Source organism: Tamandua tetradactyla, chromosome 20, assembly GCF_023851605.1.
Source record: "Tamandua tetradactyla isolate mTamTet1 chromosome 20, mTamTet1.pri, whole genome shotgun sequence".
NCBI classification, from domain to species: domain Eukaryota; kingdom Metazoa; phylum Chordata; class Mammalia; order Pilosa; family Myrmecophagidae; genus Tamandua; species Tamandua tetradactyla.
The window spans coordinates 58,944,098-58,958,762 of NC_135346.1; the positions used below are offsets into that span (position 1 = coordinate 58,944,098).

General features: G+C 36.8%; 1 protein-coding gene across 17 annotated transcripts in view; it reads left to right on the forward strand.

The window, feature by feature from the left end:
- The window catches only part of NSD1 (nuclear receptor binding SET domain protein 1), a 240,700-nt gene that overhangs the window by 166,253 nt on the left and 59,782 nt on the right, over positions 1-14,665 (forward strand). For all 17 annotated transcript variants that reach the window (XM_077137739.1, XM_077137747.1, XM_077137741.1 and 14 more), the window contains 3 exons: positions 8,558-8,633; positions 10,886-11,004; positions 11,965-12,108. In XM_077137739.1, coding sequence (XP_076993854.1) covers positions 8,558-8,633; positions 10,886-11,004; positions 11,965-12,108 — 339 coding nt within the window. The remainder of the gene's footprint in view (positions 1-8,557; positions 8,634-10,885; positions 11,005-11,964; positions 12,109-14,665) is intronic.

Here is a 14,665-nt window from a genome sequence, read left to right on the forward strand (position 1 = left end):
AGATTAGAAATTCAGTTGTAGAATACTCAGATTTCCTAGTTTTTTAATTTTAATTAAAGGAAAAAATGCAAATTATAATCAAATCATAAATAATTTGAGTTTTGGGGCTTCTTCCTTTGCTATGGCAAACCTCTGTCCTGTTATCCTATATTCAGGTCCCTAGTTTTGTTTTTCTTAGATATTCACCCATTTGGGTTAGTCTGAGAACAAAAAACTTTATTGATAGTTTTTGCCTTAGGAAAAAAGTAGCATAATATCTTTTTCTTTTTTTTTTACAATTTTTTACTGTGAGATATAACATATATACAACAAAAAGAAAGAAAAAGTAATAATTTTCCAAGTAGTCTTCAGAAAGTAGTTATACAGATAGATTTCAGAGGTTGTTATTGGATACCATTCCACTGTTTCAGATCTTTTTCCTTCTTGCTACTTCAAAACACTGGAGGCCAGAAGGAATATCAATATAGTGATTCAGCAATCATACTTGTTTGTTAAATGCTATTTTCTCTGTTATAACTCCTCCTTCTTTGGTCCTTCTCCCAATTTATAGGGATTTTTAAACAATGCCCATTTTGGCTTTTTCATCTTGAGAAGGGCTGTCAACACTAAATGGTAGGGGGATGTAGTCATTTATAATCTTGGAGAGGCTGATTCCTCGGGGTTTCAGGATTTATCTGGGCTGGGGACCCAGTAGAAATTATTGGTTCCAGGAAAGCAAACTTAGTGCATGAAACTTTTATAGAATATCAATTTGAGCCCTAGGTCTTCTTAAGAATTAATAGGAGTGATGTTGGTTGGGATTTAGCAAACCATGACAAATTAACACTAACTGAAACTTGCATAAGAGCAGCTTCCAGAGTAGCCTCCCAACTCTATTTATCTCTCTCAGCCACTGATGCCTCACTTTATTTACACTTCTTTTCCACCTTTTGGTCAGGAAAGCATTGTCAATACCGGTGTCTAGGCCAAACCTTCACCCCTGAATATTACATCCCACATAGATGGGAGGGCAATGATTTTCCTTGTGAAGTTGGGTTTAGAATCCACATCCGAGCAACAAAAGGGGTTTCCTGGAAGCAACTAAGAGCCCTTGTTATAGGTAGTTTTAGTTTCTCTGCTATAGAAATATGTCTTATAAGGGCAAGCCTCAAAATCAAAGGCGTGGCCTATTTCCTTGTGAGTCCCCAGTGGTTGAGAGGATTTTCCATGTGGGAAAGTTGAGTAGCTCCTTTTTTTGTTTCCCTTGAGACTCTCAAGGAACTCTATCAATACTTTTTAATTATCAGCCTACCATAGTCTGAAATGTATTCTGGTATTTCATTAAACTATACAGAATTACAAGGCCTTGTTCCCATTCTGGACTCCAGGAGTTTGGGTTGTTTAAATGAGCTATCCAGACAGATTGATTTAGATTGTGTGTTACAGAAAATTGAGGTTCTAGACATAATAAACCTCTCTGCCTTTGGTTTCATATGTAGATGAAGGTGTAGAGTATATATACTATCATCTTTTACCCTCTATTTTGATTTACCTTAGTCCCAGCCAGATTGTTTTTGTTTTTATCTCTAATTGAGGCCTGATTTCTTTTTTAATTACTTTAACTGTTATTTTATATAGCTATGCTAACTTTCAGGGCTGCAGCACTCCATTTCTGGGTCTTAGGTGTCATAGAGTTACTCAGAAGTTCTAGGAAAATACCAGCTGATACACATATAGTGCAGTATCTCAGAATCTGGAAATACACTTTAAATTTGAGACTAAGAGTAGCTGCTTTAAGGGCTTACAATCTAAACTCCAATTTTCTTATAAGTATTTTCTGAAAGAGACCTTAGCGTATTTGTTCGTCTGTTTCTGGCTTATTTTGCTTAACACGTTGCCTCAAGGTTTATTCAGTTTGTTGTGTGCCTCTCAACGTCCTCCTTTTTTGTAGCCATACCATATTCCATCATATAAATGTATCACAATTTGCCTTTCTGCTCCTCAGTCCTTTTGACCTTCAGCTCCCTCTGTCTAATGGGAGTCATGGATAATAACAGAATAAACAAACCGTGTCTTAGTAACGTCACTTGGTTGTACAATCAGCAGCATTCTGAATTTGAGACAAGTTTTCATTGGTCCATAGCGGCACAGAATCGACAAACACAGTGTCACCAAATTTCAAATGAAAACTACCCTTTATCACTTGTCCCTCCCCCCAGTTAATTCCTGTGGTACTGTTGGTGTCTTTCTGTTACTATAGGCCATAGTGTATATTTTTAATTTTCCCCCATACCCCTCCACTGTTGACTCTTTGTCCAGTATCAAATCTTTGAAATAGTTCATGCAAGAATAATTATTTATAATTGTAGATTTAATCAGTAGGATACATGGCACTATAGGTCCTCTTTCAATCCTATTCACCTCAATATAGCAATGTTTCTTTTAAGCCCACTGTTTAATTACCATCCCTTCTCTCCGTTCCCTTGCATTTAAGCTTAACATCGTTGGGTAGCCTTTCCCCCATCTCTAGCTTTTGTGTATCTCTAGGTCTGCTATATTCTATATTAAAACCTCTGAGATTACTTTTACCAGAATCATAATAGCAAAATCATATAGTATTTTTCCTTTTGTTTCTCACTTATTTCACTCAGCATTATGACCTCAAGTTCATCCACGTTGTCATGTGCTTCAAGACCTCATTTCATCTTACTGCTGCATAATATTCCATTGTATGTATACACCACATTTTGTTTATCCACTTGTCTGTTGATGGACACTTGGATTGTTTCCATCTTTTGCCATTTGTGACTAGTGATTGTTTCTATTTTAGGGGCTGTTATGCATAAGGCTGCTGTGACTATTCTTTCCAAATCTTTTTGTGAACATACATTTTCAAATTCTTGTTATGAATACTTAGGAGTGAAATTGGTGATTCATGGATGTTTAACTTTTTAAAAGAAACTTACCAGCAGCCCTCCATAGTGCTTGTATAACTTTATGATCCCACTATGCATATGTGAGAGTTCCAGTTGCTTTCCACATCCTTGTTAGCATTTGATACTGTCAATCTTTTTAAATTAGCCATTTTGGTAGGTATGAAGTGATAATCTCACTATATATATGTTTTTTTATTTTTAACTTTTTTTATTGTATAGTATAACATACATACACAACAAAGAAATAAAAAAGCAATAGTTTTCAAAGCACTCCTCAACAGGCAGTTACAGAACAGATCCCAGAGTTTGTCATGGGCTACTGTACAGACTGCTCATATTTTTCCTTCTAGCAGCTTCAGAATATAGGAGGCTAAGTTTGCTGTAGATTTCTTAGGGTATTCCAAGTATAGTATCATATCATCTGCAAATGAGAGTTTTACTTCTTCCTTTCCTATTTGGGAGCCTTTTATTTCTTTGTCCTGCCTGATTGCTCTAGCTAGAACTTCTCGCACAATGTTGAATAATACTGGTGACAGTGGGCATCCTTGTCGTGTTCCTTATCTTAGGGGGAAAGCTTTCAGTCTCTCTCCAAAAATGCTGGCTATTGGTTTTGCATGTAGTCCCTTTATCATATTGAGGTAGTTACCTTTGATTCCTATCTTTTGGAGTGTTTTTAATCACAAAAGGATGCTGAATTTTGTCAAATGCTTTTTCAGCATCAGTCGAGATGGTCATGTGATTTTTCCCTTTCAATTTGTTAATATGCTGTATTACATTAATTGATTTTCTTGTGTTGAACCATTCTTGCATTCCTGGTATAAATCCCACTTAGTCATGGTATATAATTCTTTTATTTGTTGTTGTGTTCAGTTTGCTAATATTTTATTGAGAATTTTTGCATCCATGTTCACTAGGGAGATTGGCCTGTAATTTTTCTTTCTTATAGGATCTTTACCTGGTTTTGGTGTTAAAATGATACTAGCTTCATAAAATGAGTTAGGTAGAGTTCCTTTTTCCTCAGATATTTGGAATAGTGTGAGAAGGGGTTGGTGTTGGTTCTTTCTGGAATATTTGATAAAATTCCCCTATGAAGCCATCTAGCGCTGAGCTTTTCTTTGTAGGAAGATTTTTGATGATTGATTGAATCTCTTTACTTGTGATTGATTTGTTGAGTTCTTCTGTTTCTTTCTGGGTCAGTGTAGCTTGTTTGTGTGTCTCCAGGAATTTGTCCATTTCATCTAAGTTGTCAAGTTTGTTGGCGTATAGTTGTTCATAGTATCCTCTTATGATGTCTGTTGTAACACACCCCTATTCATTTCTGATTTTGTTTATTTGCATCCTCTCTCTTTTTTTATTTTGTCAGTCTTGTTAGTGGCCCATCAGTTTTATTGATTTTCTCAAAGAACCAACTTTTGGTTTTACTGATTCTTTCTTTTGTTCTTTTGTTCTTCCATTCATTTAACTCTGCTTTAATCTTTGTTATTTCTCTTCTGTTTGCACTGGGGTTAGTTTGCTGTACTTTCCCAAGTTCTTCCAGGTGTGCTAAGTCCTAGATTTTTGCTGTTTCTTGTTTTTTAATACAGGCATTTAGGGCAGTTAATTTCCCTTTCAGCACAGCCTTTGCCGCATCCCATAAGTTCTGATAAGTTGTATTCTCATTTTCATTTATCTATATAAACCTAGTGATTTCTTCTTTGACCCAGGAATTGTTTAAGATATTATTTAATCTCCATATATTTGTGAATTTTCTCATTCTTTGGTGATTATTGAGATCCAGCTTTATCCCATTGTGATCAGTAAAACTGCTTTGAATAATTTCAGTGTTTTTATAGAGACTTCTTTGGTGGCCTAGCGTATGATCTATCCTGGAGAATGTTCTGTGAGCACAAGAGAAGAATGTATATCCTTGTGCTTTGGGGTACAGTGACTTATATATGTTTGTTAGGTCTAATTCCTTTATCAAGTTATTTAACTTCTCTATTTCCTTGTTGATCTCCTGTCTCATTGTCCTATCTCTAGAGGAGAGTGGTGTATTGAAGTCTCCAACTATTATTGTTGAAATATCTATCATTCCCTTCAGTTTTGCCAATGTCTGTCTCATATACTTTGGAGCTCCTTGATTGGAAGCATAAACATTTATGATTGTTGTATCTTCTTGGTGAATTGACCCTTTAATTAGTATGTAGTGTCCTTCTTTGTCTCTTATGATGTCTTTACATTTAGAGTCTATTTTGTCCGATATTAGTATAGCTACTCCTGCTTTCTTTTGTTTACAACTTGCGTGGAAAATCTTTTTCCATCCTTTCACTTTCAATCTTCTTGTATCCTTATGTCTAAGATGAGTCTTTTGCAATGAGCGTATAGCTAGATTATGTTTCTTAATCCATTCTGCCAACCTATATGTGTTAATTGTTAAGTTTAGTCCGTTAACATTCAAAGTTATTACTGAAAAGGCGTATCTTGAATCCCCCATGTTTTAGTTTGCTAGCTGCTGGAATGCAATACACCAGAGATGGATTGGCTTTTAATAAAAGGGAATTTATTTAGTTAAAAATGTATAGTTCTTCAGAGCAAAGGCAGCTAACTTTCAACTGAGGTTCTTTCTCACATGGGAAGGCACAGGGTGATCTCTGCTGGCCTTCTCTCCAAGCCTCTGGGTTCCAACAATTTTCCCCGGGTTATTTCTTCCTGCATCTCCAAAGGCCTGGGCTGAGCTGCGAGTGCTGAGATGAGGTATGCTGAGCTGCTTGGGCTGTGCTAGCTTAAGCTCTCTCATTTAAGCATCAGCCAACTAAATCAAACATCATTTATTGCAGCAGGCTCACCTCCTAGCCGACTGCAGATGTAATCAGCCACAGATGAGGTTCACATGCCATGGGCTCATGTCCACAGCAATAGAACTAGGCACCTTCACTTAGCCAAGTTGACACCTGAACCTAACTACCACACCCCATCTTATCTTTTTTATTTTATTTGTCAGATCTATATATTATTTTCCCTCTTTCTCTTTGTATTCTTTAAATTACCTTTAGTGATACTCTTCAATTCTATGCCCTCTTCCAGACCTCCCTCTCCTGTCTTTTTTTTTTTTCCAGCCGGCAGAACTCCTTTTAGTATTTCTTGTAGAGCCAGTCCCTTGTTGACAAATTCTTTCAGAAATTTCTTTGTCTGTGAAAACTTTAAACTTCCTCTCAGTTTTGAAGGGCAATTTGGCTGTCTTCGTGGCATGTAGCTGTCTTGATTCATTTACCTTGGGAATTGATTTCTTTCAGTAGTCTAAGGCTTCCTGTTTGTGGGATGGTTGTACAGCAGGGAGCATGGTATGGGGTGGGGCACTTATGTGGTGATTTGTTTCAGGGCAGGTATAGGCACAGGTTGGGGATATTGCGCTGATGTTTGTGAATGTGGGCGCCCAGTGGCCAGGTAGGATGTAGCTGTGCAAGTTTACTGGTCTGGGGGGTGTAAACTTGATGTGTGCTGGTCTTAGGCACAGGGCCCTTTGTGTGTATGCGTAGTGCTGTGGCAGCACGTTGACCTTACGCCGTCATGGATTGGGGGCAGATGTGACCTGTCTTTGCAGGTCACTGCTTTCTCACACCTCAAAAGTGTGGCTGATGGCCATGCGCATTTGCCTTCATTATATTTTTCATTGTGTTTTTAAATTCCTATTTCTCTGTTTTTGCATGAGGAAGAACAAAGGAATGTCATTATTGCAGGGTACTGAAAATAGATGGCAATTAATATTTTAAAATGTCACCTTATATGTGAGACTAAAGCAAAAAATGTTTGTTTGTTACAAAATTTATATTTTGACTAGTGCATTTCCTAATATAACTTATATAGATAGTTTGATTGAACACCATAAGTACTTGGAATCTCAGGTAGGACATGAGATTTTGTGGGTTTGGCCAGAGTGATGCCCCGATGAATTCCAGAGTGATTCAGTCAGTGAGTGGAAAAGTATTTGCAAAGTCCCCTTCAGGGAATGGGGAGAACAGGGAGAAATTCAGCTTTCCCAAGTTGAATTCTTGATATTCTCACAAGCAGTGTGGACAACCAAAGCTATAGGCAGAGCCCCCAGTCTTGGGGTTTGTTCATATGAAACTTAACCCCACAAAGGATAGGTCAAGTCTACTTAAAATTTAAGCCTAGGAGTCATCCCCAAGAGAGCCTCTTTTGTTGCTCAGATGTAGGGCCTCTCTCTCTCAGCCAACGCAACAAGCAAACTCACTGCCCTTCCCCTCTCTGTGTGGGACATGACCCCCAGGAGTGTGGGCCTTCCTGGCACCATGGGACAGAGATCCTAGAATGAGCTGAGACTTAGCATCAAGGGATTGAGAAAAAACCTAGAATGAGCTGAGGTTTAGTATCAAGGAATTGAGAAAACCTTCTTGACCAACTCAACCAAAAGGGGGAAGAGTGAAATGAGACAAAGTGTCAATGGCTAAGAGGTTATCCTGGAGGTTATTCTTAAGCATTAAGTAGATATCATCTTGTTATTCAAGATGTAATGGAGAGGCTGGAAGGAACTGCCTGAAAATGTAGAGCTGTGTTCCAGTAGCCATGTTTCATGAGGATGATTGAATAATGATACAGCTGTGTGATGGTGAAAACTTTGTGTCTCATGCTCCTTTTATCTACCTTATCAACAGACGAGTAGAACATATGGAATAAAAATTAATAATAGGGGGAACAAATGCTAAAATAAATTTAGTTTGAAATGCTAGTGATCAATGAAAGGGACGGGTAAGGAGTATGGTAGGTATAATCTTTTTTTTCTTCTCTGTGTTCATTTCATTTCTTTTTCTATTGTCTTTTTATTTCTTTTTCTGAATTAAAGCAAATGTTCTAAGAAATGATGACTATGCAACTAAGTGATGATATTGTGAATTACTAATTATATATGTTGATGTTTTATTTGGTTTGTTAATTTTTTTAATTAATAAATAAATTTTTAAAAAATTCCTATTTCTCTAATGATTAATAATGTTGAGCCCCTTAGTATGTGCTTACTGGCCATTCCTTTATTTTTGTCAAGTATGCTCATATTTTTATCTTAATTTGGTTGATTTTTTAGGAGTGCTTTTTATATTTAGGATACAGCTTGTTTTTCAAATATATGTATTATGAATATTTCTTTTCTGGTCTGAGGCTTTCATATTCATTTTCTTACTGGTGTCTTTTTATGAGAAGAAATTTTTAATTTATTCTATTTTTTTCTTTTATGACTAATGCTTTTTGTGTCTTGTCTAATAAATCTTTGCTTACCCCATGACACAAAGCTGTTCTTCTGTGTTTTCTTTCCATGGTTTTATGGGTCTGTATTTCAAATTCAGGTCATTGTTCTACCTTGAATTAAGAATTTGGTGGTCCTGGGCCTTTTGGAGGTTTTTTTTTGTTTGTTTGTTTTTTTACCCTAAACCCTTTCACCATGAAGCTTCTATTCAAACATAGGTTGAAACGTTTATGATAATAATAAAATATAACCCTTTATTATTATGATGTAATAATATACTTTTATTTCCTAAAACAGCGAGGATTGTATATATATAGCAGTAGACAAGGTTCAGCTTTTGGCTGTAAGGTAAAGGATTTATTTTTTAGTCTTCTATAAACCATGTTGTATTTTATATTTTTTGTAGTGTTATGATGCTGGTCACTTGGAGAATGATATTGCTGAATCATGTGCTGCGTCACATTCTAAAGAATTTGTTGAGGGTAAGTATTTTTGAGATTTTAAATAATTACTAACCCTTTGTGAAGAAAGAGTTACATAGCATGAAGCACCTTATCAGTCACCTAGAAAAATTCTTAAGTGTATAAGCAAGACAAGTAATGTTGCAAGTTTAAAGACTTGCCCAAAATCTGTTCCTGAAAGCATGCATGACACTATAAAGTTATAGTGTGATTTTCATACTTAATGCTGAAATCAGTTGAATGGAATTATAATTATGCTAGAAATATTTGAAACAATAGAGAAAAGTCAGCTCCCTAATTTTTTTTTTATTAATCTGCCTTTCCAGACTGAATCAGTTTCTTGGCTTTGATTCAATTTTTATTTTTATAGAACAGAAAATAGGAAATCTGAGTTGTAGAAGTAATTATAAGCCAGCTGGGCTGGTCTTGCACAAATAGTCTTAGTTTTTCTTGTCATACATATGTGTCCTTGAATCAGTGAGCATCTGTTTGAAAAGGGGAGCTTGCATTTGTGCCTATTCCACTGTTTCTGCCTCTTAAGTGTTTGAAAATCTTCTAGATTCAATTGGAATTTACCTCCTGGATTTTGAACTTGGTGATTTTAATCCCACCCACAGGAGGGATGGACAGCCCTTCCATTCAGTGAATAGATAAAATGATCATAGTTTGAGCATCTGTGCTCTACCAGGTCCCTTACTTAATAGCCATTACCTCTAATCCAGCTAAAGTGTTACAAAGAGTTAGAATACCATCTCTGTTTTATAGAATAAACATGATGAAAGAGGTGGCAGGGTTGTCAAAATAAATCCAGTTCTAACCAAATTTCATTACTACACCACTGTCTTGATTATCTACCCCAGATTTTCTCCATGCCACTTCTTTCTAACCTCCAATCATTCGCCTACCAATACCTTTTATTGATTGATATCATTCTTGAATTTTCCTCTCACATTTGAGCACACTGCGTTAGTTGTGGTCAGACAGTGAAAAAATATCATGGTGAGATTATATTTCATGTGATCATAGATACTACACATCTTTTAATGTGACCCACGATTATTAAAATTTTAGCAAGTAAATCAACCAATGTGTTAGCTTATTTTGATCCTGGGGACAATTATAACCCAGTAGGTTGGTTTATTTACTTGTTTGCATTTAAAATAAACTTCCTTCAAAATAATACCATTTTGCACTTGGAATTGGGTGGGGGTGTGGAAGCAGAGCGGCGGTGGGGCATGGTCTGGGAATTGAAACCAGGTCTCCCGCATGGAAGGTGAGCATTCTACCACTAAACCACCCATGTACCCTGCACTTGGGAATTTTGTAAAATCTATACCCTGACTTTTTTCTATTTAAATTTTGCCTGAGTGTTCCAGCTTCTGAGGATTTTGAACCTGTATTCTGCTGTCATATTCACTCTCCTTCTAGTCTTAGGCTATCAGCAGCTTTGATAAGCAAAGCTTTGTCCATCTGAATCAGACATTTGCCAAAGAGAGGACTGATCAGGCATTTGCCAAAGAGAGGACTGAGACAGTCTTCCAGCCTTCATGTTGATACCTAGCATAAAAGATCCTTGAACATTTTATGAAATACCTTTGTAGACACTTCCTGGTGTTTATATACCAAAGAGTTAGAATGTATAAAATAGAAAAGAGGGAGGGACTGAATTTTATTTTTCTGAATATACTTAGATGAGGCTGTGCATTTCATATTGTTAGATGTTCATGGATATATTACCATTACATAAATGTCTTTCAATCCACTAAATGTCTTGATGAATGTTGGGTTTTTTTCTCCTTCCTGTAAACCAAATTTTATCTATTTTTCATCATATTAATCCATAAGTCATATAGTATTATAATTTGCTCTCTTTAATCTTAGAGGCCAAGGCTTAGTATTTTTTCTGACTAGTAAATGCCTTTCCTCCCCATCTACAGGATATTACATAATGTTCTTTGAGGAAAAAGAAAGCCTGCCATTTCAGTCATATAAAATGAAATTACTTTAATTATCCGTGCATTTGCTATTTAATCTCTGTGAGGCAGAGTTTAGGTATACATGGCTATTTCCCCAATAGGTTATGTATTCCTGGGAAAGTCATCTTTTTTCTCTGCGTTTTTTCCCCCTCATCTACAAAGTAAGGGAATTGAATAATTTTTAAAGTTGTTTTTTACTCTAATATTCCATAGTGTATGAAGTCCCTATATTTAAGGATAGGAAATTTGGTCATGGTGGTGATCAACCAACTGGTAACACCTGTTTTCCTGTCATAGGTACTAACAAGATATTTGATAAACCAAGGAAGCGAAAACGGCAGAGGCATATTACAGCCAAGGTGCAATGTAAAAAAGTGAAAACCGATGACCCATCAAAGGAGGCTCCAGGCTCAGAGGTATTATTCAGTTCCTGATCTTTTGATCTTCCAAAGAGAAGCTACACAGTAGAAAACATATCCCACTTTTCCCTGAGGCTTACTTAAGAACACTATTCAGTTGAAATAGTAATAGCTGTAAGGAATCCTGGAAAAAAACAGAAAGCCTGGTCCTTGTAAAAATAAGTCAAGGCACATATGGCAAATGTGTGTATGCCCTTTATAAAACATCATGTCCTATGCTCTAGATGTCAGATGAAATATGTAACTATTTCATCTCTACATAAACTTGTTCCCAAAGCCAGAGAGCACACTATCAAGTAACCATATGATCTGAATGCAGTTTAATTTTGCCCTTTAAAATTTGAACATGCTGTGATTGTTCAAATTGTACCTGTGAAGGTGCAATTTATTTGCCTGTTTCTTGAGACCATCAACTACTTAATTTTTGAATAATGTTTCTAACAGTGGCCTTCAGGAAATAAAGATAGATTTAAAGTCCTTTCCTTGCAGGGCATCAGCGCAGTCATTGATGCTATCTCTGGCTTTCAAATACAGGTTAAAGGAGAAGTAGAAGAAGACAGGTCAGCATCAAGCATTATGATACAGAGTGTTTCTTTCCAGGATAGTTTGAGTAATGCCCAAGGGAGGGCATTATTTAGGAAACACTGATCTTGGAAGGATAAATAAGTAATCAAATAAACTTAAGAATGTTTTCTCTCCCTTAGTGAAACCTTAAAATGGAACAGCTCAAAAAGTTCCAGTGGAACAGCCTCAGAGCAGTTAGTGGCAGGGCATGAGGCGCCCACTACCCGCCCAATCACAGCAGGGTTAGAACTAACATTGCATGCAGTCCGTCCGCGTGATTGGCTGAACATCTGTAAGTGCTTAATGCCTAGACAAAAAGCAGCCCAGAGGGAGGGGGTCAGATGGAGGAGACATCAATAATATGAAGTTGGACATTATTTTTTTCTCTGCAAGGGAGAACTGATGACACACAGGACTGCTGCAAGCCCCAAGGACGCTGTTGAGGACGGTGTAGAGCACGATCATGGGATGCCTGCATCTAAAAAAATGCAGGGTGAACGAGGTGGAGGAGCTGCGCTCAAGGAGAATGTGTGCCAGGTAGAGAATATTTGCCCGGTTGTATTTTGATTACATGCTTTACTTTTAAGAGAATCCCTCTCCATATTTTCGTGACCTAATCGAGGTTAGAATAAAAATGCTCTTGGATGGTTTGTGTAGATTTCTCATTGTTTAAGTATTTAACTCTTCTCCTTTTCCACATAAAAAGAGAAGGGGGGAAAATAGTTTAGTTCTGGTGAACCATCTGCGCTTTCATCCATTGGCTGTATTCTCTGAAACATGTCTGAGATGGGAGATGTAAATCTGTAGTTACTCAAAGATGGTTCTCCTATACATCTCATAGTATAAAAATCTTTGGGTTTCTAAGGAATTTTTCAAGGGTAATTTAATCTTTGAGATTTTTTTAAATTTAGTTTTTACCTCAAAGTGGTAACTTTAGAGAACCTATCATGTTATATTTTTGCATTCATTTGCTAAATATATATATATATATATATATATATATATATATATATATAATATACAAACACACACATATGTAGTTTACTGTGTGTCAGGTACTGTTCCAAATGCTTTAAATATTTCATCAGTTGTCCTACCATCCTCATAAGGTAAAATACTATTAGTATGTCATTTTACAGATAAAGAATCTGGGGCATGGGAAGGTTAAATAATTTGCATTTAATCATACAGAGAAGCCAGTTTTCATACCTGGACTGTTTAGAGTCTTAACTGCGATTATATTGCTTCTCTTTGCAGTATAATTTCACTTCATTGATAAAGAACCTTTATCTGACTTTGCAAGTAGAGTCGATTAAATGGATGCTTTGAGTATATTCTTATGGTCTTGACTTACCTTTGTAAATTCCTAAAATCTGGCAGAAACCCAGGGCCAGAATATGTTATTATGGTCAGTGCCATTTCAACCCAGTTCTTTGCCCATTCATTTTCACTATTATATAAAAAATGTATTGTATTCAGACCAGCCCCAAACACAGTGTCAATCTTCAGGAACTCTTATGCCCATTGTTTACTGAGTGAGACAAGTTGGGGTGTAAATTTATTTTATAAAGATTGTCAACAACGAAAAATACTAAATAGTATGATGCTGTGGTCCTGGCTTGTCTGGGCCAGGCTTTATATAAATCTGTTGTTCTGGTATAATTTTTCGTAGCACCTCCTTTTAGTAGCGCCTCCCAGGTAAAGGGTTAGTCCATAATTGCTTGTGAACAGCAGATAATGGGAGAGTCGAAGTTGGACGATGGTTCTGACTACGGGTTGATTGGGGCCCTGGGCTCTGTCACCATTCTGGGCTACCTCTCTTCCCATAGGATGGCATTACACATGTGTTTATTTCAGCTTTGAACAGACCTGTTCTGTTCCTTTTGGTTCCTGATGATAGTAGACCTTGCCCTGACCATCTGTCTTTTTTCTTGTCTTCCAGAATAAGTATAAGGCTTTTTCAATTTTAGCATTTTTTTCCTAATCACTATGGGGAAAGAAGTCACGATTTTCAAGTGTGAAAAATAAAAAAGTTGGGAAATGGCGAATTTTCATAATTCTTACAGTGTTTTCAGGGACTGATCCAGGTCCTTATTTCCTGGGCCTGTTTTAGATGACACCCCCCCACCCCCCATCTCAAGAAAAATCATCTCAGAAAGGTAACCTCTTTGAAATGGTGCTAGACATATCTCAGGGGGCTCTTCAGACCTTGGTTAGGATCCTGGTATCAGCCTGGCAGTGTCTTGTTTCAGCTACTTTAGCAGCCTCCTACTTTGGCACATTGCTTCTACTCTAATGTGTCAGTCCAAGCTGTCTGAAACAAAATTTTTTTTTTTCAAAAGCCAATTTCAGCTTTTCCGTGGTGAAGTTCTCTAATGGCAATCCTTTGCAATTAGAATAAAATGTAAAACTTTGTAGCAGAATACGGAATACTCTGTATGTGAAACCTGAGACTCAGAGTTTGAGTGCTAAAGCTATGAAAGTCAGCACTACCCCATAAAGAAACTGTTTAAAAAGTGAAAAACAAATCAAACTTCAGCTAGCAATATGAATGAAACTGATCTGGATAGGAATAAGGTAAATCAGAATGCAGGGTAAAAGATGAGGTCATACATATTTGAAAACTTCAACTTCTGTGTGAGACCAAAAGGAGAGATGTTTATTTGGTGCAAAATTTAAGTTTTGGGTACCACATTACTCAATTAAACTTGTACCATCTGTTTTGTTGAACACCATAAGTATATGAAATCCTGAATAAGGAGTGAGATTTGGTTGGTTTGTCCAGGTTAGTGTGATACCTTGATATATCCCAGAGTTATTTGGGCAGTGAATAAAGAAGTGTTTGCAAAGTCCTCTAGGAGGACTGGGGAGAAAGGAGGAAATATATTCAACTGCTCCATTTGGAGAACTCCTGATAGTCTCACAAGCAGTGGAGACAGCCAAATCAATAGGCAGAGCCCTCCATCTTACAGTTCGCCCCTGTTAAACTTATCCTGCAAAGGATAGGCTAAGCCTTCTTAATATTAGGCCTAAGAGTCATCCCCAGAGAACCTCTTTTGTTGTTCAGATGTGGCCTCTCTCTCTAAGCCAACTC